The 22,006-nt window shown below is 43.3% G+C and overlaps 2 protein-coding genes across 3 annotated transcripts; both read right to left on the reverse strand.

The window, feature by feature from the left end:
* Window positions 1–2,645: 2,645 nt before the first annotated feature.
* Window positions 2,646–6,808, reverse strand: LOC141388927 (uncharacterized). Its single transcript, XM_073959694.1, has 2 exons — window positions 6,514–6,808; window positions 2,646–3,815 (listed from the first exon to the last, which is right to left on the reverse strand). The coding sequence occupies exons 1-2, from the start codon at window positions 6,635–6,637 to the stop codon at window positions 2,773–2,775; spliced, it is 1,167 nt and encodes a 388-aa protein (XP_073815795.1). The 5' UTR covers window positions 6,638–6,808; the 3' UTR covers window positions 2,646–2,772.
* A 40-nt stretch (window positions 6,809–6,848) lies between these two features.
* Window positions 6,849–10,077, reverse strand: LOC141388928 (uncharacterized). 2 transcript variants are annotated; one of them, XM_073959697.1, is made up of 2 exons: window positions 9,826–10,077; window positions 6,849–8,824 (listed from the first exon to the last, which is right to left on the reverse strand). In XM_073959697.1, the coding sequence occupies exon 2, from the start codon at window positions 8,130–8,132 to the stop codon at window positions 6,984–6,986; it is 1,149 nt and encodes a 382-aa protein (XP_073815798.1). In that variant the 5' UTR covers window positions 8,133–8,824; window positions 9,826–10,077; the 3' UTR covers window positions 6,849–6,983. The 2 variants fall into 2 exon arrangements, with proteins under 2 accessions (XP_073815798.1, XP_073815797.1); XM_073959696.1 differs by having other exon boundaries at window positions 6,849–8,827.
* Between the last annotated feature and the right edge of the window lie 11,929 nt (window positions 10,078–22,006).

Below are 22,006 nucleotides of genomic sequence, written 5' to 3' on the forward strand. Positions count from 1 at the left end.
GGGGTTTGTTTCTAGTTTGTTTCTGACAAGGATCGGAAATTAAATGGTAACTCGGTGTCGACACGCTTTTCGGGCTAACGGTAGGGTTCCAATCGAGTGACCCTGCTGGTTTGTCTCTTTCAAAGGTCTGAGGTTGGATCTCTAGTGAAATTCGAGGGAGGCCTTGCTAAGCACTCCCTATGGTCCGGTTGTTGGCAAGGGGTTGGGCTGGTGTTTCTACCGAAACTCGGAGGGGATCTGGCTAGTACTCCTTATTGCCCTGCTGCACTTGGAGACCTGGATAAGTACTCCTATCGACGTTCGGGGAAGGCTTGGCTAAGTACTCCTCGTCGTCCGATTGCTCATGGAGACCTGGATAAGTACTCCTTGTGATGCGTTAACGGAGACCTGGATAAGTACTCCACTGGGTTACACGTTTGGTAACAGTGGACAGGTACCAGCGGTAATGGAAGGGGTTGAACCTAAGGAACGGGGCAGCTTCTAAGAGGGTTAAAGGTGTAGAGCTAGGCGCGGGGCCGGGATCTAGATTGGGGACCCAAGGGTTACGGACACCTCAGAGGGTTATACGCGAGACACAGTTCTAGGCCAAGGACCCAAGGGTTACGGACACCTCAGAGGGTTACACGGAACACGATTCTAAGCCGAGGTCCCAAGGGTTACGGACACCTCAGAGGGTTAGCCACGTAACGCGATTCTAAGCCGAGGTCCCAAGGGTTACGGACACCTCAGAGGGTTAGGCGCGAGAGCGGAGACCCAAGGGCTACGGACGCCACAGAGGGTTATGCGCGAGGGCGGAGTTCTACGTGGGAGACCCAAGGGCTACGGACGCCACAGAGGGTTATGCGCGAGGGTGGAGTTCTACACAAGACCCAAGGGCTACGGACGCCACAGAGGGTTAACGCGAGGGCAGAGTTCTAGATTGAGGACCCAAGGGCTACGGACGCCACAGAGGGTTAGACGCGAGGGCAGAGTTCTAGGTTAAGGACCCAAGGGCTACGGACGCCACAGAGGGTTAGACGCGAGGGCAGAGTTCTAGGTTAAGGACCCAAGGGCTACGGACGCCACAGAGGGTTAGACGCGAGGGCAGAGTTCTAGGTTAAGGACCCAAGGGCTACGGACGCCACAGAGGGTTAGACGCGAGGGCAGAGTTCTAGGTTAAGGACCCAAGGGCTACGGACGCCACAGAGGGTTAGACGCGAGGGCAGAGTTCTAGGTTAAGGACCCAAGGGCTACGGACGCCACAGAGGGTTAGACGCGAGGGCAGAGTTCTAGGTTAAGGACCCAAGGGCTACGGACGCCACAGAGGGTTAGACGCGAGGGCAGAGTTCTAGGTTAAGGACCCAAGGGCTACGGACGCCACAGAGGGTTAGACGCGAGGGCAGAGTTCTAGGTTAAGGACCCAAGGGCTACGGACGCCACAGAGGGTTAGACGCGAGGGCAATACTAGAAACTAAGGGGAAAACACCACTCTAACTCACCTGGGGTACTTTGTTTGGGTAGCTGTTTGCTTCACTATCCACTTCACGACTGAACCCTCTTCAATTTCCTGCCGTCCTTTTATAGGAAATTCTGGTGATACCTATTACTCCTTAAATACACTAATTAAATTTAGTTTCTGGTTCTTAGGGAACCTATTACCCTCTGGTGATAGGTACCACCTATTACTCCCTCGTGACCATGGATTTTGTCGGCCAATGACCCTAACGTACGACATGGGTAGACAATTACATCATGTAATTCAGATTTATTTATGAAATTCACTTATTAATTACATAATAATATTTCAATACCCAGATAATGTGTGGGCGAAAACGAAAGTATTGACTTTCGTCATCACAGCTTCTGATTACATTGCAATCGAAACATACGACATATGCAAAATTATGCAAAATGCATAAATTTTTGCATATGCCATTTCGGCGGGATATTGAGGACACAAGTTTCAAAATACCAGCAATCCGGAGGTACCGTTCTATGGGGGCTATATGAAGACGTGGACCTATGCCGACAAATTTCAGTCACCACAACGAAGACAAAATGCCAAATTTCAATCATTTCTGTGGGATATTGAGGCCACAACCTTCAAAATACCGAAAATCGGAAGGTACCATTCTATGGGGGCTATATGAAGACGTGGACCTACACCGATAAATTTCAGGTGGAAAGTTTTATACCCCCAACGAAGACTTCATACCAAATTTCAGCCATTTCGGAGGGGTATTGAGGGCACAACCTTCAAAATACCAGAAATCTGGAGGTACCGTTCTATGGGGGCTATATGAAGACGTGGACCTATACCGACAAATTTCAAGTGGAAAGTTTTGTACCCACAACGAAGACAAAATGCCAAATTTCAGTCATTTCGGTGGAATATTGAGGCCACAACCTTCAAAATACCGAAAATCGGGAGGTACCATTCTATGGGGGCTATATGAAGACGTGGAGCTATGCCGACAAATTTCAGGTTGAATATTTTATACCCCCAACGAAGACTAAATACCAATTTTCAGTCATTTCGGTGGGATATTGAGGTTACTACTTTCTTAGGGAACCTATTACCCTCTGGTGATAGGTACCACCTATTACTCCCTCGTGACCATGGATTTTGTCGGCCAATGACCCTAACGTACGACATGGGTAGACAATTACATCATGTAATTCAGATTTATTTATGAAATTCACTTATTAATTACATAATAATATTTCAATACCCAGATAATGTGTGGGCGAAAACGAAAGTATTGACTTTCGTCATCACACTACCCCCCTCCGCTAAATTTCTGTTTCTCCACGAATCGTGACGATTATCTTCCCTTGGCGATTGATTAGAACCCGCAACTTATGTCCTGCCACTGGAAATACCCGCTTATATGGCTGGGGGGGCTTCCTCCGACGTAATGCTTCTCGCAGACAGGGTTGGAGCTTTCGCTTCACTTCCTCGGATAGCTCCTCCCGGCATAAGAACGGTATGTCTCCCCGCGAAGGTGATGGAGGGGGAGGCACGACCACCACGCTTCGTAGATTCGGTGTTAATTCTCCTCGAAGATTTTCCAGCCTTCGATTGCCTCTGGGTGTCCTGGGTTCGGATTCCGAATCCGATGCGTAGCGTGGTGAGAAACATGAGGGAAGGTCTCGTCCTGGGGTTGGCGGCAAATCCAAGTCTAGGGAGGCACTGCGTCCTGGGGTGGAAAAGACATTTTGTCCGGGGGTTGGCAGCGAATCCAAGTCTATGGAGGCACTGTGCCCTGGGATATTCCGTCCGGGGGTTGGCGGCAACTCAACGCCCAGGTTAATATTACGGCCCGGAGTGGGAGGTAGACTACTGCCTATGGCGTTAGGTGGTGGAGACACAGACGGGGAAGGGGTAGCCGGATAATCGCTGGGATAATCTCTGGGATCTGGGGTAGCTGGGACTCCGAGTGGTGGTGTCGCCGGTTCTTCTCTCGAAGGTGGGACTCGGCGTGGTGGTGTCGCCACCTCGTCGTCGGAGGACAGAACGATCGTTTCTACGATCATTGGGGCCGGCCTCGACAAGTTTGGACGAACTCTCTTTTGGTATAATGGTCCAAACCGTGTGGTAGATGGGCGCACCTTACCAACAGGCTTGGGGGTGGAAACGGTGGTGGCCTTCTGAGTTCCTTTGGACGTGGCAGTTCCTTCGACATTTCCGGCTCTGTACTCCTTCCCTTTAACTTTTGAGAGTCGAACTGAGCAGGGCTTCATGGCGTCCATTAGCTGCCTCTGCTGTTTGGAGTCGGCTTTTGTGCGCAAGGGTTGTGTTGGATGCGACATTATGGGTTGGTTTGTAAGGTGTTCTGTGGAGAAAAAAGGTTGCATATTAGCATGGATGAAATGACAATTTTCCTTTGCATTAGATATGGAAACAAAAGGTTTGATGTCGCTAAGGTGGGCCGTTTTCGTATTATGTTCATCCGGCCGACGAACACGAGCTATGACCGGGGATAGAAAATCAACGACCTCAAAAGGACCGTCATACTTGGGGGCCAGTTTTGCCGCGAACTTGTCTATGGCTTTGGACAGGGGGTGCTGTTTGACAAGTACCAAATCCCCTATCACCGGGGTCCATTCGCGACGTCGTAGATTGTACCTACGCCGCTGGTCCTCTCCCGCTCGTGCCAAGCTTCTCCTCACGATTCCAAAGATCTCCTCCAGTTCGGAGGCCCTTTGCGTTGGGTTGGGGATTCGTGCTCCGGTACCTGTGGCGACTTCGTCAAACAATGTCCCCGGCAATCGGGGCTCCCGACCTTGTACCAAAAATGCCGGGCTATACCCTGTTGATTCCGAAGTGCCAGAATTCACCGCCAACATTATCTCTGGCAAGTATTCGTCCCATTGGTGGTGTTTATCCCGGGCCAGCTGGGCAATTATTGTTTTTATGGTTCGATTTGCTCGCTCGGTGGGATTTTCCTGGGGACAATACGGTGCCGTAAACTGCCTTCTAACCCCAATCCCCTTCAGGTACTTATCCAGGATGCGGCTGGTGAATTGGCTCCCGTTGTCGGTGATGATGAGCTTGGGGGTACCAAAACGAGCTAGGATCCGTTCCCTGAAAGCTTTGACTACTCCTTCCGCCGTGGCTTTCCGGAGTGGAATGAGCTCGACCCATTTTGAGAACCTGTCGAGAAATACTAAAAGCATACAGTTACCATGTTTGCTGCGTGGTAGTGGGCCCACAAAATCGGCACATATGGTAGCCCACGGTTCCTCTGGCACCGATAACAGCATCTCGCCTGCCGGGGCCATTTGGTTAGGTTTATACTTTTGACACAACTCACAACGCTGTACAAACCGTGTGATATCGCGGGTCATGCCAGGCCAGTAATAGCGCCCACATGTCCGGTGGATCGTCTTCCGGATACCCAGGTGTCCTGCCGATGGCTGACTATGGTTCTCATGCAGGACTCGTTCCCTTAGTGGTGTAGGGACGCATAATTTCCAAGGCGTATCGTCGTCGTCATTGGTGGTCTTTTGTATGTGCCGGTAGAGTTGTGTCCCTACAATAGAGTAATCAGGAAAATTCTTCGGGTTAGTTCTGACAGCATCCAACTTGTTTTCAAACCACCGGCATCGGCTAACAGATCCTTCCACCGCTCGTTGCAGGGACTCGGTGGGATTACGTGATAAGGCATCCGCTACCACGTTCAAACCTCCTCTTCGGTATTCGACCGTGAACGTATACTGTTGTAGTTCCAATGCCCAGCGGGCTAACCTTCCTGTGGGGTTATCTATTGAGTTTAGCCACTTAAGCGCCAGATGGTCGGTAATCACTTGGAAGTGGTAACCCTCCAAGTACTGCCGCATCTTTCTGATTCCCCACACTATCGCTAGGCATTCTTTCTCCGTGGCGGAATAGTTCTTTTCTGCTCCACTGAGGGTGCGGCTGGCGTAGGCTATTACCCGCTCACCTTCGTCGAACACTTGCGTAAGAACAGCTCCAAGGCCACAGTCGCTGGCATCGGTCTGCAAAACGAACTTGCGGCTAAAATCGGGACAGGCCAGGATTGGCGCCTGTGTGAGTCGGGCCTTCAGTATCTCGAATACCGTCTGCTGATCCTCCGTCCATCTCCAGTGCTTCCCCTTCTTTAGTAACGAGGTAAGAGGTTGTGTTAAGGTAGCAAAGTCGGGAACGAACCTCCGGTACCACGATACGACCCCTAAGAAACGCCTCAGCTCCTTAAGTGTTGTTGGAGCGGTCATCCCCTCGATTGCGGAAATTTTGTCCGGGTCCGTGTGTATGCCCTCGCCACTGACGACATGGCCCAAATATTTGGTCTGCCTTTTGAAAAATTCACACTTCTCTGGATTGATCCGCAGCCTGGCTTCCCGTAAGCGCCGAAATACTTTTTCCAAATTAGTCAGATGTTCCTCCAAGGTTCTGCCAATGACAACGATATCGTCGAGATATGCGAATGCATGGGGTTCCATCTCAGGACCGATTATGCTGTCCAACGCTCGTTGGAAGGTGGCGGGCGCGGAATGGAGACCAAATGGCATAACCCGCCATTGGAACAACCCTCGTCCGGCCACGGTGAAAGCGGTGTACTTCCTACTTCCTTCCTCGAGGGGAATTTGCCAGTAGCCATCCTTCAGATCCAGACTACTGACGTATTTCGCTTCTCTGAGACGATCCAGGATGGAATCGATACGGGGTAAGGGGTAAGCATCCGGTTCGGATCTGCTGTTCAGCTGGCGGAAATCGATGCACAGTCTCCATGTTCCATTCTTCTTTTGAGCCAGAGTAATAGGGGAGCTATAAGGGCTGTGGGACGGTTCGATATATCCTGAAGCTAGGAGTTCGCTTATCTTTTCATCGATTATAGCTTGCATGGCTGGGTTTCGAGGAGCATATCGAAATTTGAAGGGGCGGTCATCTTTCATGGTAATCCGATGGGTAGCAATAGTCGACGGTCCTTGAATGGTCTCAAAACTTCGTAGCTCTTTCTCTAAAAATTCCAGTATCCTGACCTGTTCATCCTGCGTATGCTCACTTACCATTCTGTGTCCGGAGCTTCCGGGCTCCTGAGCAACTGGCTCCCTCGAGGTAGTAGTGGTTGTCAGGTTTCGGTGGTGCTGGGTCTCTGCGGCCCGGCGGAACTCGCATGTGAGACCGGCGCATGTGATACGGGCCTCGCCCTTAGTTAGAAAGTCCAGCCCCAAGAGTAGTTCCTCGGTAGCATCGGGCATCACAAGGAAACGTAGCTGAAGTTGCCGTGCTCCGAACGTGACGACTGCGTCGACGGCCTCCGAAATTTGCCGCCGAGACCCGTCAGCCAAGGTGACTGTCGCTGCATACGGCGCGGTCCGGACTTCATGAGTTATAAGGTCCTTAAGTTTCTCACTTATGAAGTTACTGGTGGCGCCGGTGTCGACCGTGGCAGATATCCGACGACCTGCGAGTAATACAGTTGCCACCAGCCTGGTAGACTCGGCGAATAGTGAGGTTTGTACTGGAGGATAGCTTCCTACATCATCGGGTCCGCTTCCCCCCGACTCTGGCGGACCCGGTTGCCGTTTCCCGACACGGGACGACAGCATGCTATTGTCCGCACCCCACGTCGCCCGCAATCCCAGCAAAATAACACTTGGGGGTTCCTGCACTGTGCCGCGAAATGATTCGGTTGCCCACAACGTCGACAAGCCGTCTTTGGATCAATTCGAGAATCCTGCTCGCTTTGATTCCCAGGATCGAGAAGACGATGCTGTTCACGAACAGGGCCGGTCCCCGGTGGTAGACTTTCTAAATCTTCTGCCATCTCGAGCAGGTCCCCAAGAGTATGGAAATCGCGGCGACGAATATACCATTGATACTCGGGTAGTGCGTTGCGAAAAATCCGTTCCAATTTCTGGTCATTCTCATAGTTTGTATGCCGCATAAGATTTTGCATGCCAAGGGTGTATGCCTTGAAGCTTTCTCGTGGCTTCTGTTTCCTCCTCCGAATCTCGTCCTCCAAATGCTCGAAATGGCGAGCTGGCAAGAAAAACCGCATGAAGTCCTCTCGAAAGGATTTCCACTTCCTCCAGTGTTGGTTATTGGTGCGGAACCAAACCAGGGCATTATCCCGTAGTACCTCAGGCATCATCCGCGGCAGTTCGTCCATGTCCACCTCGTACATGAGGGCCAGCTCCTCCAGTCGTTCTATGAATTCGAGCGGACCGCGTGTCCCATCGTAACTGACGTTCCACTTCCGTACCTGATCGGCTAAAGACCGGGGGTCCCTGACAGGGCGTCCCGTGTTTGCATCGGCTCGGGGATGCGTCGGGGACTTGTGGGCATTACAGTCGCCAGGTAAATCGAGGGTCGACTGGCCGGTTTTTTCCGAACTCGCTTTTCTGGAAACAGGGGAGCTGGGTGAGGTAACCGATATGAGAGGGATCTTGAGGGGAGTGGGGGATTTCGCCGCCTGGCTCGATGATGGTTTCTCGTGAAGGTCCTGCAATTCCAATATTCTTTCCAGTCGCTCCGCCTCGTGGAATTCTGCCAAAAAATGGGCAAAACGCCGACGCAGCTGGTCGACGGTTCCAGATGTAGAGCGCTTAAATTCCTCCAAATAGGCCACTAGGTCCTCCTTTCGAAGGGTGTATGCCCAGGAGATACGCAGTGATCCTGGCATATCCGTTCCCGTCAGCCAAACTATCAAACAATCCTATTCACCGGTTATATACTCTCTCGGTCCCTGCTCGGGCGCCACTGTAACGACAAGTTCCCTCTCTATAGCTTGGATAGCTTGCGGGGGACCAGAGTCTGTCACAGGAATTTATCTTATAGAGACTGAGAGAGTAACAACACACGATTATTTGGGCTTTAATCAAAAGTTCGAGTTTATTAGGGGTTTGTTTCTAGTTTGTTTCTGACAAGGATCGGAAATTAAATGGTAACTCGGTGTCGACACGCTTTTCGGGCTAACGGTAGGGTTCCAATCGAGTGACCCTGCTGGTTTGTCTCTTTCAAAGGTCTGAGGTTGGATCTCTAGTGAAATTCGAGGGAGGCCTTGCTAAGCACTCCCTATGGTCCGGTTGTTGGCAAGGGGTTGGGCTGGTGTTTCTACCGAAACTCGGAGGGGATCTGGCTAGTACTCCTTATTGCCCTGCTGCACTTGGAGACCTGGATAAGTACTCCTATCGACGTTCGGGGAAGGCTTGGCTAAGTACTCCTCGTCGTCCGATTGCTCATGGAGACCTGGATAAGTACTCCTTGTGATGCGTTAACGGAGACCTGGATAAGTACTCCACTGGGTTACACGTTTGGTAACAGTGGACAGGTACCAGCGGTAATGGAAGGGGTTGAACCTAAGGAACGGGGCAGCTTCTAAGAGGGTTAAAGGTGTAGAGCTAGGCGCGGGGCCGGGATCTAGATTGGGGACCCAAGGGTTACGGACACCTCAGAGGGTTATACGCGAGACACAGTTCTAGGCCAAGGACCCAAGGGTTACGGACACCTCAGAGGGTTACACGGAACACGATTCTAAGCCGAGGTCCCAAGGGTTACGGACACCTCAGAGGGTTAGCCACGTAACGCGATTCTAAGCCGAGGTCCCAAGGGTTACGGACACCTCAGAGGGTTAGGCGCGAGAGCGGAGACCCAAGGGCTACGGACGCCACAGAGGGTTATGCGCGAGGGCGGAGTTCTACGTGGGAGACCCAAGGGCTACGGACGCCACAGAGGGTTATGCGCGAGGGTGGAGTTCTACACAAGACCCAAGGGCTACGGACGCCACAGAGGGTTAACGCGAGGGCAGAGTTCTAGATTGAGGACCCAAGGGCTACGGACGCCACAGAGGGTTAGACGCGAGGGCAGAGTTCTAGGTTAAGGACCCAAGGGCTACGGACGCCACAGAGGGTTAGACGCGAGGGCAGAGTTCTAGGTTAAGGACCCAAGGGCTACGGACGCCACAGAGGGTTAGACGCGAGGGCAGAGTTCTAGGTTAAGGACCCAAGGGCTACGGACGCCACAGAGGGTTAGACGCGAGGGCAGAGTTCTAGGTTAAGGACCCAAGGGCTACGGACGCCACAGAGGGTTAGACGCGAGGGCAGAGTTCTAGGTTAAGGACCCAAGGGCTACGGACGCCACAGAGGGTTAGACGCGAGGGCAGAGTTCTAGGTTAAGGACCCAAGGGCTACGGACGCCACAGAGGGTTAGACGCGAGGGCAGAGTTCTAGGTTAAGGACCCAAGGGCTACGGACGCCACAGAGGGTTAGACGCGAGGGCAGAGTTCTAGGTTAAGGACCCAAGGGCTACGGACGCCACAGAGGGTTAGACGCGAGGGCAATACTAGAAACTAAGGGGAAAACACCACTCTAACTCACCTGGGGTACTTTGTTTGGGTAGCTGTTTGCTTCACTATCCACTTCACGACTGAACCCTCTTCAATTTCCTGCCGTCCTTTTATAGGAAATTCTGGTGATACCTATTACTCCTTAAATACACTAATTAAATTTAGTTTCTGGTTCTTAGGGAACCTATTACCCTCTGGTGATAGGTACCACCTATTACTCCCTCGTGACCATGGATTTTGTCGGCCAATGACCCTAACGTACGACATGGGTAGACAATTACATCATGTAATTCAGATTTATTTATGAAATTCACTTATTAATTACATAATAATATTTCAATACCCAGATAATGTGTGGGCGAAAACGAAAGTATTGACTTTCGTCATCACAGCTTCTGATTACATTGCAATCGAAACATACGACATATGCAAAATTATGCAAAATGCATAAATTTTTGCATATGCCATTTCGGCGGGATATTGAGGACACAAGTTTCAAAATACCAGCAATCCGGAGGTACCGTTCTATGGGGGCTATATGAAGACGTGGACCTATGCCGACAAATTTCAGTCACCACAACGAAGACAAAATGCCAAATTTCAATCATTTCTGTGGGATATTGAGGCCACAACCTTCAAAATACCGAAAATCGGAAGGTACCATTCTATGGGGGCTATATGAAGACGTGGACCTACACCGATAAATTTCAGGTGGAAAGTTTTATACCCCCAACGAAGACTTCATACCAAATTTCAGCCATTTCGGAGGGGTATTGAGGGCACAACCTTCAAAATACCAGAAATCTGGAGGTACCGTTCTATGGGGGCTATATGAAGACGTGGACCTATACCGACAAATTTCAAGTGGAAAGTTTTGTACCCACAACGAAGACAAAATGCCAAATTTCAGTCATTTCGGTGGAATATTGAGGCCACAACCTTCAAAATACCGAAAATCGGGAGGTACCATTCTATGGGGGCTATATGAAGACGTGGAGCTATGCCGACAAATTTCAGGTTGAATATTTTATACCCCCAACGAAGACTAAATACCAATTTTCAGTCATTTCGGTGGGATATTGAGGTTACTACTTTCGAAATACCGAATATCGGTAGGTACCGTTCTATGGGGGCTATATGAAGAAGTGGACCTATGCGGACAGATTTCAGTTGTAAAGTTACATACCCCTAACGAAGACTTAATACCAAATTTCAGTCATTTCGGTGGGATATTTAGACCACAAATCCTTGAATATATTTTTGCATATGCTCATTTTATGCTGATGTGTAAAAATATGTCAAAATATGCACGATATGCAAAATATGCAAAAATTTCTGGGTCTAATTCGTTTTATTTTGTTATAAAACGAGTTTCTGTCTAATCAGATTTTCTCTACGACCATCCAAACCATATATGCATTTGCATAGGATTCCGCTGTCTAGTAATTATTAGACGGCGGAATTTTATGCAACCCCTATTTTTGGTCCGATTTATGTCAAATATTGGGACTGGGCATATTTTTGGCTTCTGATTACATTGCAATCGAAACATATGACATATGCAAAATGCATACATTTTTGCATATGCAAAATTTATGCATTTTGAATATTTTCGTATGCAACAAATATTTCAATAATAGGTACATGAAGGCCTGAACCTAAACCGACAAATGTTAGGTGGAAAATTTTTTAACCCCAAGGAAGATTTAATACCGAATTTCAGTTATTTCGGAGGGATATTGAGGGCACAACCTTCAAAATACCAGAAATCTGGAGGTACAGTTCTATGGGGGCTATATGAAGGCGTGGACCTATACCGACAAATTTCAGGTGGAAAGTTTTATACCCACAGCGAAGACAAATGGCCAAATTTCATTCATTTCGGTGGGATATTGAGGCCACAACCTTCAAAATACCGAAAATCGGGAGATACCATTCTATGGGGGCTATATGAAGACGTGGACCTGTGCCGACAAATTTCAGCTGGAATGTTTTATACCCACAACGAAGACTAACTACCAATTTTCAGTCATTTCGGTGGGATTTTGAGGGCACAACCTTCAAAATACCAGAAATCCGGAGGTACCGTTCTATGGGGGCTATATGAAGACGTAGAGCTATGCCGACAAATTTCAGGTTGACCAATTTTCAGTCATTTCGGTGGGATATTGAGGCAACAACTTTCAAAATACAGATTATCGGTAGGTACCGTTCTATGGGAGCTATATGAAGAAGTGGACCTATGCGTACAGATTTCAGTTGTAAAGTTGCATAACCCTAACGAAGACTTAATACTACTTAATAAAATTTCAGCCATTTCAGTGGGATATTTAGACCACAAATCCTTGAATATATTTTTGCATATGGTTTTGCATATGCTCATTTTATGCAGATGTGTAAAAATATGTCAAAATATGCACGATATGCAAAATATGCAAAAATTTCTGGGTCTAATTCGTTTTATTTTGTTATAAAACGAATTTCTGTCTAATCAGATTTTCTCTACGACCATCCAAACCATATATGCATTTGCATAGGATTCCGCTGTCTAGTAATTATGTAAGAATTTTTCCAGATTATTCCACTGTGCACCTCATCACTGCATTTTTTTGCAATTTACAAATAAGCCACAATACAAACAACAGCAATGGAAACTGCAGAATTATAGCCATAAAGAATTAAAAAAAAAGAGATTAAAGAAATAAAAAAGCAAACACTTAAATGAAAGTATTAATCCAAATTTTGCTGCTCTTAATGAGTTTTATAAATAACAGAAAATAAACAAACAGCGAATAATTCCAACGTATACGGCGCGTATTCTCAACACTTAAAGATGGCAAAATCAAACTTTCTGATTTTTGGAACATTGTAAATGTTTACTTTTTTTGCATGAAATTTATTTCTGCGGACGATGTGTTGTGGTGATGCGATATGATTCACGCAATTACATATCGACACTCTTACATGGGATTTCAAGAGCTTGATATGTGGCTGGGATTGTGAAAATGCCATGATTTGTTTTTTCATGACACTTCTTTCATTTTTTTGATGGACAAGTCGACAATTTGTTAATTTTTTTGCAGGCTAGTCATTGTTGATGTAATTATGGATGATTGTTATTAAAATCTCCCAAAAAAGGTCTTTAATGAAAACAAATTACAATTTTACCTTATTGCGAATGTATCCAAAAAGGTTAAAGAGCTTTTATTTTATCCCACCTTACATTCAAGCGAAAACTTAATTGTCAAATGCGGAAATGGAAACATATTAAAGGTGAATGTAAGTAAACTCACGTAATAGTTGGGCCTTGTTTAATGATTTTGGTTTGGGATATGTGTGTGAAAAATTTGACAAAATCCATATGTTCAATTGTGTGAACAAATTTGCAAAAAAGAAAAAAAAACAATACAAATTCCATAACTTCCGTTATGGAATAAAACATTAACTCACTTATGGGGTGTCCCAATTTCGTCTAAAATAAAAATATCAGCTATGACGTGCCACTAACTTTTGGATCAAAAACAAAATGTATTTAACTGTTTTATAAAATTCCGTTTATTAAATACAGATTAGGTCAACAATACAGTAGGTGTGGGCTAATCACAATTTAATTGAATAAAACCTTTATTTCTAAGAATTAAAAAAGCCAAGATTCCGCAACTCTGCGCAATATTTAAAATCCCATTAAGCATTTTGCGATGTAATTGAGTTATTTTCATGTACAAACAGCACCGATTTTGATTTATAACACCTATTTGAAAACCCAACATCCGCCTTAACTAATTCACACAGTTATTTTAAACAAATGGATTTTAACAAAGTTAATGGTCAAATTGGGCAATTTCATAAATAATATCATTTATAAAAGCCATGAATAGCAAATAATGTAGAGTAGCAGGGGGGGGGGGCACCCATCTACCAATACCGCTTATATTACAATATGCAACACTGAAAATGCAAACAACTTCAAGTACGCATTTTTTGAAAGTACATATTTAGACTACAAAAACCCTAGTAGGGTTTTGTCCTGTCAGATCCAGTTCGGATTTTATGGCCTCATCTAAAGCGGGCTAAATCTACACTTTTTGGCATTTATCAGGCCTTTATGACAGAAAGGAATAGAAATTTGGCCTTGCTGTCTTTAGCAATATTGTAGCCCTAAACTAGTAGAACTTATCTTTTGAAAAAACCACACAAGAAAAAATCCATATAGGTCATCAAAATCTATAAAATATAGAACATTTTACATAATTGCTGAAATTCTGGTCAGTATCGGCTAAACTATTGGAAGGTGAACCAAGTAACCTGTTGCAAAAATCTTCCAAATAAAGTTCTTAACAATTCTTTAGAACATTCTGAAACAATAAAATGCTTACTTCATGTTGTATCAGCGATATTTTGCATCATATCTTGTACAACACGTATTTCAAACACAGTTCACACCAAGAGTTTATTCTCGCATTTCGGATTTCACTACATTATTGACATTTTTATTAAATCGTCGTTGAAAAATGTACTGAAAACAACGGGATAGAGGCATTTTACAATAATGACATGTTCTGAAGAGTAGTGTATTACTTACTTACTTAGTTGGCCCATTACATAACATTTGTTACATAGACCGAACTAAGAAAAGATCTCCATTCCTCTCTGTTTTTCGCTTGACTTGAAGAGTAGTGTATTACACTCCAATATTTTTCTAAAACAAAATATTCAGAAAAAATTAACTGTTTTGGAGATACGGTGCGAAATGTAAAAAAATTGTGGAATTTTTGCATATATTTTGAAATTTGAGGCAATAAATGTAGTGTTTCGAGTTCATTATTTCTCCCAATATTTTATTCTTGTCCTTATCTACAAATTTGCTTCAGAGGTCAGAAGAAGATTCGCATTGGTTTCAGAGATATAGCCCCGAATTTCTTTAAAAACTCAATATTTAACCATTTTTAGATGGGACCATAAAATCCGAGCTGGATCTGACATAACAAAACCCAACTAGGGTTTCTTGTCGTTTGGGTCTGTACTTTCAAAAAATCCTCAGTTCGAATTGTTTGCTTGCACAAGATCACCTTAAAAATGTTGCACAGTGTTATCTATCTATACATATAAAAGAGCTCAGTGATAAGTAAGTTACTAACATATCATCGCCCAGACGAAACCGCTAAAGCTAGAAAGTTGAAATTTTGACTGTGGGTTGCTGTCGGTGTGTAGGGCTGAGATAAGGCTGGGTTTTTGGAAATTCGACCTAGAAGGGTACGAAAAGTACTAAAAGGTATTAAATATGGTACCCTTTGTATTAGGCAAACGAGAAGAGCTAGAATTCTGACATTTGGAATGAGGGTAACTGATGGAGAGTTAGAAAGATGTACGAAAGTGTTTTTGGAAGTTCGACCTCTGAGTGTACGAAAAGTACTAAATTTAGTACCAATTGTATATTTTGAACGGATTTAGCTAGAAACTTGGAATTTGGTATAAAATGAAGGTTGGGAAGTAATGTTTATAAAAGGAAATGATTTGTGAACTTCGTACTCATGTGTACGAAAAGTACTAAATTTAGTACAATTTGGATTTCGGTGAAAGGGTAGAGCTGGAAATCTGAAATTTGGAATTAAGATTATTGACGGAGTATAGGATTGAGATATGCGGGGTAGTTTTGGAAATTCGTACTTATGTGTTCGAAAAGTACTAAATGGTACTTAATTTGGATTTGGGTGAACGGATAGAGCTGGAATCCTAAAATTTGGAATTAAGATTACTAACGGAGTATAGGATTGCGATATGGGGGTAGTTTTCGAAATTCCTATATATGGGTACGGAAAGTACTAAATGGTACTAAATTTGGTACAAATTGGATTTTGGTGAACGGATAGACCTGGAAACTGAAATTTGGAATTAAGGTTACTGTTGGAGTATAGGATTGGGGAAGTTTCGGAAATTCGTACTTGTGGGTACGAAAAGTACTAAATGGTACTAAATTTGGTACAATTTGGATTTGGGTGAACGGATAGAGCTACAATCCTGAAGTTTGGAATTTAAGTCATGTTTATATTACAGCCTTTTACAGGGTTAACCTTCTTTATGAGGATTTATTTGAAATATAATCAATGGAATTGACATTTGAACCAGTGGGTTTGTTAAATCCAGTTATATATAAACATACTTGATCTGTTCCAGAACCTGCAAGAAGCTTCTACTTTTTACTAAAAATTTTTCCTTTATGTTATCGAAAAAAATAGTAAAAATTAGTAGATTCTTGCAGTTCTGGAACAGACCAACTATAAGATTACTGTTAAATTGTAAGATTGAGTTAGTCTTGGAAATTCGTACTTATGGGTACGGAATGTACTAAATGGTACTAAATTTTGGTGCAATTTAGATTTGGGTGAACGGTTAAAAATAGAATCCTGAAATTCCAATTAAGGTTACTTTTCGAGTGTAGGATTGAGGAAGTTTTGGATATTCATACTTATGGATACGGAAAGTACTAAGTGGTATTAGATTGGAATTTGGGTGAACGAATAGAGCTGGAATCCTGAAATTTTGAATTAAGATTACTGTTGGACTTGGGATTGAGGTAGTTTTGGAAATTCGTACTTAGGGGGTACGAAAAGTACTAAATGGTACAATTTAGATTTGGGTGAACAGATAGCGCTGGAATTTTGATATCTGAAATTAAGATTACTCAATGGTAGAATTTAGATTTGGGTGAACGGATAGCGCTGGAATCCTGATATCTGAAATTGGTGTTGGAGTGTAGGATTGAGGAAATTTTGGGACTATATTTGGTACTATATTTGTAACAATTTGGATTTGGGTGAACGCATAGAGCAGAAATCCTGAAATTTTGAGTTAAGGTTACTGTTGGAGTGTAGGATTGAGGAAGTTTTGGGAATTCATACTTATGGGTACGAAAAGTACTAAATTTGGTACAATTTGGGGTTGAGCGAACGGATAGCGCTGGAATCCTGATATCTGAAATTAAGATTGCTGTTGGAGTGTAGGACTGAGATAGTTTTGGAAGTTCGTACTTATGATTACGAAAAGTACTAAATGACACTAAATTTGGTACAATTAAGATTTTGGTGAACGGATAGAGGTGGAATCCTGAAATTCGCAATTACTGTTGAAGATAGTTATTGAAATTCGTACTTTCATACGAAAAGTATTAATGGTATTGTGTGTGTAGGGTCGAGATATGGATGTGGTTGTGGATATACGTACAATAAGTGAACGAAAATTACTAAATGGCACAGAATTTAGTTCAAAATGTTATTGTGTAAAGGGGTAGAGCAGAAATTGTGAAATTCGGTATTAGTATAGCAGTTGGCGTTTAGTGTGGAGATAGAGAGGAAGTTTTGGAAATTCGTACATATGTATACGAAAAATACTAAATCGCGGTTGGGATATAGTTTTGGATAAAAGAAAGTAATTTTTGAAACTTATACATATTATAAGTACTAAATTTGGTACAATGAAGGGATATACTTATATATACCAAAATGAATGTCTCGACGAGCTGAGTCGATCGGATCGTCACCACATTTTGGGTGTTGATGAGGGTCCCGGAGGGGAAGAAGCCTATTAATTTTGGTGATGGTCGGGTAATATTCAGCGGTCGGAATAGGTAAAGAACTTATTTGGAGAAAAAGTCAACGTTTTATTGCAAATCGAGTATCTCCGCATCTATAAGGGGTATATAAAAAGCAAAACCTGCTAATGAAAGTAGAAAATATCACCTTTAAAACGATGATGTCGTAGGTGGTCAAACAACGAAGATATCGCAATAGTCGCTTATACAACCCAACTTTTGTGATTTTAATTTTTTGGGATTTTAATTATAATGACAAATATCACAGATTTAGTTGGGGAGCTTCCAAAAGCAAAGCCTGACTATGAAAGTAGAATCTCCTACCTTTATAATGATGCAAATTATGTTGGGGTAGGTGGCCAAAAAACGGAGATATAGCAATTGTCGGTAATACATCCCATTTTTAAAATGTTTTCGAAATTTTGGGGGTTAATGGTGGTTCCACAGAGGAAAAAGCCTATTGATTTTGTTGGTAATCGGATAATATTTAGAATTCGGAATAAGCAAAAAGCTTATGTGGAGAAAAGTCAACGTTTTTTTCTTATGCGAATATCTCCGCTTTTGGTAGAAGTATTCCAAAAGGAAAGACCGTTAATGGAAGAAGCAAATATCTCCTTCATATTGATGCTAAGTATGTTGGCGTAAGTGGGCAAACAACCGAGATATCGCAAAAGTCAGTAATATATCCAATTTTTCCATTATTTGTAATCATGCTACAGGTTAAAATTTTGATCAGATAGTCACGAAATTTTGTGGGTTGATGGGGGCCCCACAGAGGAAGAAGCCTATGGATTTTGGTGATAGTACGATAATATTTAGGAGTCGGAATGGGGAGACAAATTCAATGTTTTATTCTTTGTGAATATATCGGCTGCTACTAGGGGTATTCCAACGGCAAAGTCTGTCAATGGAAGAAGAAAATATTACCTTTACATTGGTGTAAAGTACAACAACATGGTCACGAAATTTTGGTTTCTTATGGGGGTCCCAGAGAGAAAGAGGCTTATTATGTTTGGTGGTAGTCGAATTATATTCCCTAGAAGAAATGTTTACCAGTGAAAAGCTTATGCACAGGGGTAGTGGTCTAGGGTATTACATGGTCGGCCACGTCCCGACTATAGCCTTTACTCACTTGTTTTTACATAATTTTTGCCATAAACGAACAATTATTACGACATTTTTTACATTTTTGGTCTTTGCAATACATTTGTTAACTAACTGTATGTACCACATAAGATGTTTTTAGGCTTCTTATTACTTGTCGTTCGACATTAATCCGTCGAATTTTTAGAATACATGAATAAATCCACATTTCAAAAGAATTTAGTCGTTTAACGCCGGCTACTTTTAGCGTCCAGATCACGGCAGAGTATAACAATATTGACCATATGTACTGACATTATAGTATAGTATGATGACATTATAATAGTATTCAAATTGGAAAGACAATGTAATCGATTGGAGATATTGGAAATTTTGCATTAGCTCGGCTTGTGGGAGAATAGTTCTGTATTAGACCACCTAAACAATTATATAAGTATGTAGGTATAAATTATGAATTTACTATTTTAACCTATAATAGTAGTTTTATTCCTTGACCGTATATTTTCTACCTGTATACCGAAACCTCAATATGTGTTTTGACTGAACAAAACGAGATAAACATTTGGTGAATGTTAAAATAGCGGTTTATTTTTGGTTTAGTTTGCGCGCAAAGTGTATAATTAAAGTAATTAAGACTAGCCAATAAAATTAACAAGATGCTTGTTACACAAATGACAACAACATTAGTTTAATGCCACAATTAACAGAAAAGAACACAACAACTAAAGAAGCACAATAAACTTTTGTCTGCATTTTTTTCCAATTTATCGGCCATCTGAACCATGCGCGTCGTGTTGCAAATGAACAATTGATGCATATTTAATTGCATATCTCAGCCAAATAATAATTAAAATACTTTAAAAGCATTTGTTCTTCGTTTTCTTTGTCGTTTTCTTGGTTGACTACTCTAAGACATTATGTTTCTTGGGTGCTTCTTAGCCAGAACAAGTCTTCACCAAATGTGAAATGCAGAGAATTTTCATTTCAATTTGGCGCATCTTGGCGATGTATAATGGGAAGCTTAAAATTGTTAACAAAAAGGCAGAATCTTAAACTTTTTTTATGGTTATTAATTGGACACGTAACCAAAAATGGCATGTGGTATATACGAATTATTTATGCCCTGCAATTGTATTCTTGGGGAAAACTACTGACGACAAGACATGGGATGCTGCATGTTAATCAAAACTTCAAATAAAAAATTCTGATATTTTTGGGTGATTTTTAAATATTTGTGTCATATTTGAATATAATATATTCAAATATGTTAGGTTAGGTTGAAAAGAGGGGTGATGCAGGATCACCACATGTCCGTGTGGACATACACTTAAGCCATAAAGTAGGCCTGTTGTGCGCTCTAATTTGCGGTCAGTATGAGGTTGTAAATTTAGTGTATGAATTAGTTAAAATTCATGATTATTCTATTGACGTTAGTCTGAGATTTCTGTCATATTGACATAGTCTCTTAATGTTTTGAGCTCGATTGCCTGATGTGGCCGAGTCCTTGTATTATGTCGCTCCCTAGTAGCTGTTTTCTCGGGTTTGTGAAGGCCTGGCAATGACAGAGTTAGTGTTCCAACGTTTCGTCGTCCTCTGTGCATGCCCTGCATTCACTGCTCCCTGAACAACCTATTTTGTGCAGGTGCGCTTGTAGACCCAGGTGTCCTGTAAGGATACCCGTCAGTCTACTAATGTCTTTTTTACTTAGTAAAAGTAGTCCCTTTGTTTTGTCCTCGTCTGGGTTCCCCCATAGGATTTTTGTGTTTTTTCCCTTGTCTTCTCTATTGCAGAGGGATATATGTGCATCTTTTGCCCATGCCTTTAGCTCTATGCGCGTCGCCTTTAAGGGCTTGGTGTTATCTACTCGTAGGCTGACTATAGGTTGCTCCCTTGCCTGTTTTACTAAGGAGTTTGCTATTTCATTACCCCTAATCCCAATATGCCCTGGTACCCATTTAATGTTTACCGTACCATGTTGAGAGTAGTTGTTAAAAAACTGTATGCATTCCAAAAAAAAATTCTTCGAAAGATCTACGGGCCAATCTGTGTTGACGGCGAATATCGGCGTCGTATGAACAACGAGCTGTATCAACTATACAATGTAGTTGAACGAATCGAGATACAACGATTGCGATGGCTAGGCCATGTTATAGGAATGAGTGATGATGAACCCGCTAAAAAGGCGTATAAATACGGGCCGCATGGAGGTTCTCGCAGATCTGGAAAGCCAAAGCTTCGTTGGATCGAACAAGTCAAACGAGATATCAGAAAGCTACATATCTTAGATTGGGAAAATACGGCAGCAAACAGAGAGGATTGGAAATTTTTTCTTAGTTCGGCTTATGGAACAAATGTTCTGTAAATGCCAGCTAAGGAAGGAAGGAAGGCATTCCATGACAGTTCTAGATTTCACTGTCTTGGCCGTTATAGCCGTGATGGCTGCTTTGCTGTCCGTAAGGATGTTCGCAGTGGTAGGCTTTGTGTGAGTGTCAAACCAGTTCAGACACTCTGTTATCGCTCGGACTTCCGCCTGAAGAATCGTATTATGATTCGGCAGTCGGAGGGAGATTTTCGTTTCCGGTTCCATTATATATAGACCCATTCTGGTTCTCCCCTCTAGCACAGCCCCATTCCAGCGGGAATCTGTGCTAGAGTTCCATCGATCCACATGTCTCTGTCTGGTATTGAAACTTCACACAAAGCTACTTCACTAGTTTCAGGTATGCGGTCTGATACTATTTGGTTTATAGATTCACCAGTTGTGACCTTTAGTATGTTTTGGTGGTCTCTACTGATCCACTCGCTCATCGACTTTAGCCTTGTAGCTGCGATGGCTGCCTCATACCTTACCTGAATTTCTATTGGGTGTATAAACAAAATTGTTTCTAGAGCCCTAGTCGGTGAGGTCCTCATTGCCCCGCTAATGCTTAAGCAACGTGTTCTTTGGACTTTTTGCAATATCTTCATATTGCATTTTTTGTCCATAGCTGTCCACAATACAACAGACGCGTATGTTAAGATTGGTCTAATTACGCCTCTGTGTAGCCAGTGTGTCATCCTAGGATTGAAACCCCATTTTGAGCCTATTGCCCTTCTACATGTTGACCAACATCTTTGTGCCTTGTCGGCCCTTTCCTGAATATGGTCTTTCCAATTTAGTTTCCTATCCAGAATTACTCCTAGGTATTTAACTGTGCGGGGAATATTTATTTATGTATTTATCGTCCTATTTAAGAAAACTGGTTCCTCGAAGTTACCCATTTTCGTTTTCCTCGTAAATAGACATATTTCCGTTTTTTTCGCGTTAACGTTCAGGCCTCTCGGTCTGACCCAGTTGTATGCAATTTTGAGAGCCGTTTCTGCTCTTTTGCAAAGTATATTCGGATTCTTTCCCCTTAGAAGTATTATAACGTCGTCTGCGTAGCAGACTGGGACAAATCCTTCTTCGGTTAAGGTCCTTAAGAGACTGTTTATGGTGGTAACCCACAAAAGAGATGATAGTATCCCTCCCTGTGGTGTT

The sequence above is a fragment of the Musca autumnalis genome, unplaced genomic scaffold (genome assembly GCF_047663935.1).
Source record: "Musca autumnalis isolate F117 unplaced genomic scaffold, ASM4766393v1 scaffold_1, whole genome shotgun sequence".
Lineage (NCBI taxonomy): Eukaryota > Metazoa > Arthropoda > Insecta > Diptera > Muscidae > Musca > Musca autumnalis.

Coding starts and splice junctions, on each gene's coding strand:
- LOC141388927 (XM_073959694.1), bottom strand. CDS start 6,637: ATGCGCCGGTCTCACATGCGAGTTCCGCCGGGCCGCAGAGACCCAGCA. Junction 3,816..6,513: donor GAAGCTCCGGACACAGAATG/GTAAGTGAGCAT, acceptor TTTTCTCCACAG/AACACCTTACAAACCAACCC.
- LOC141388928 (XM_073959697.1), bottom strand. CDS start 8,132: ATGCCAGGATCACTGCGTATCTCCTGGGCATACACCCTTCGAAAGGAG.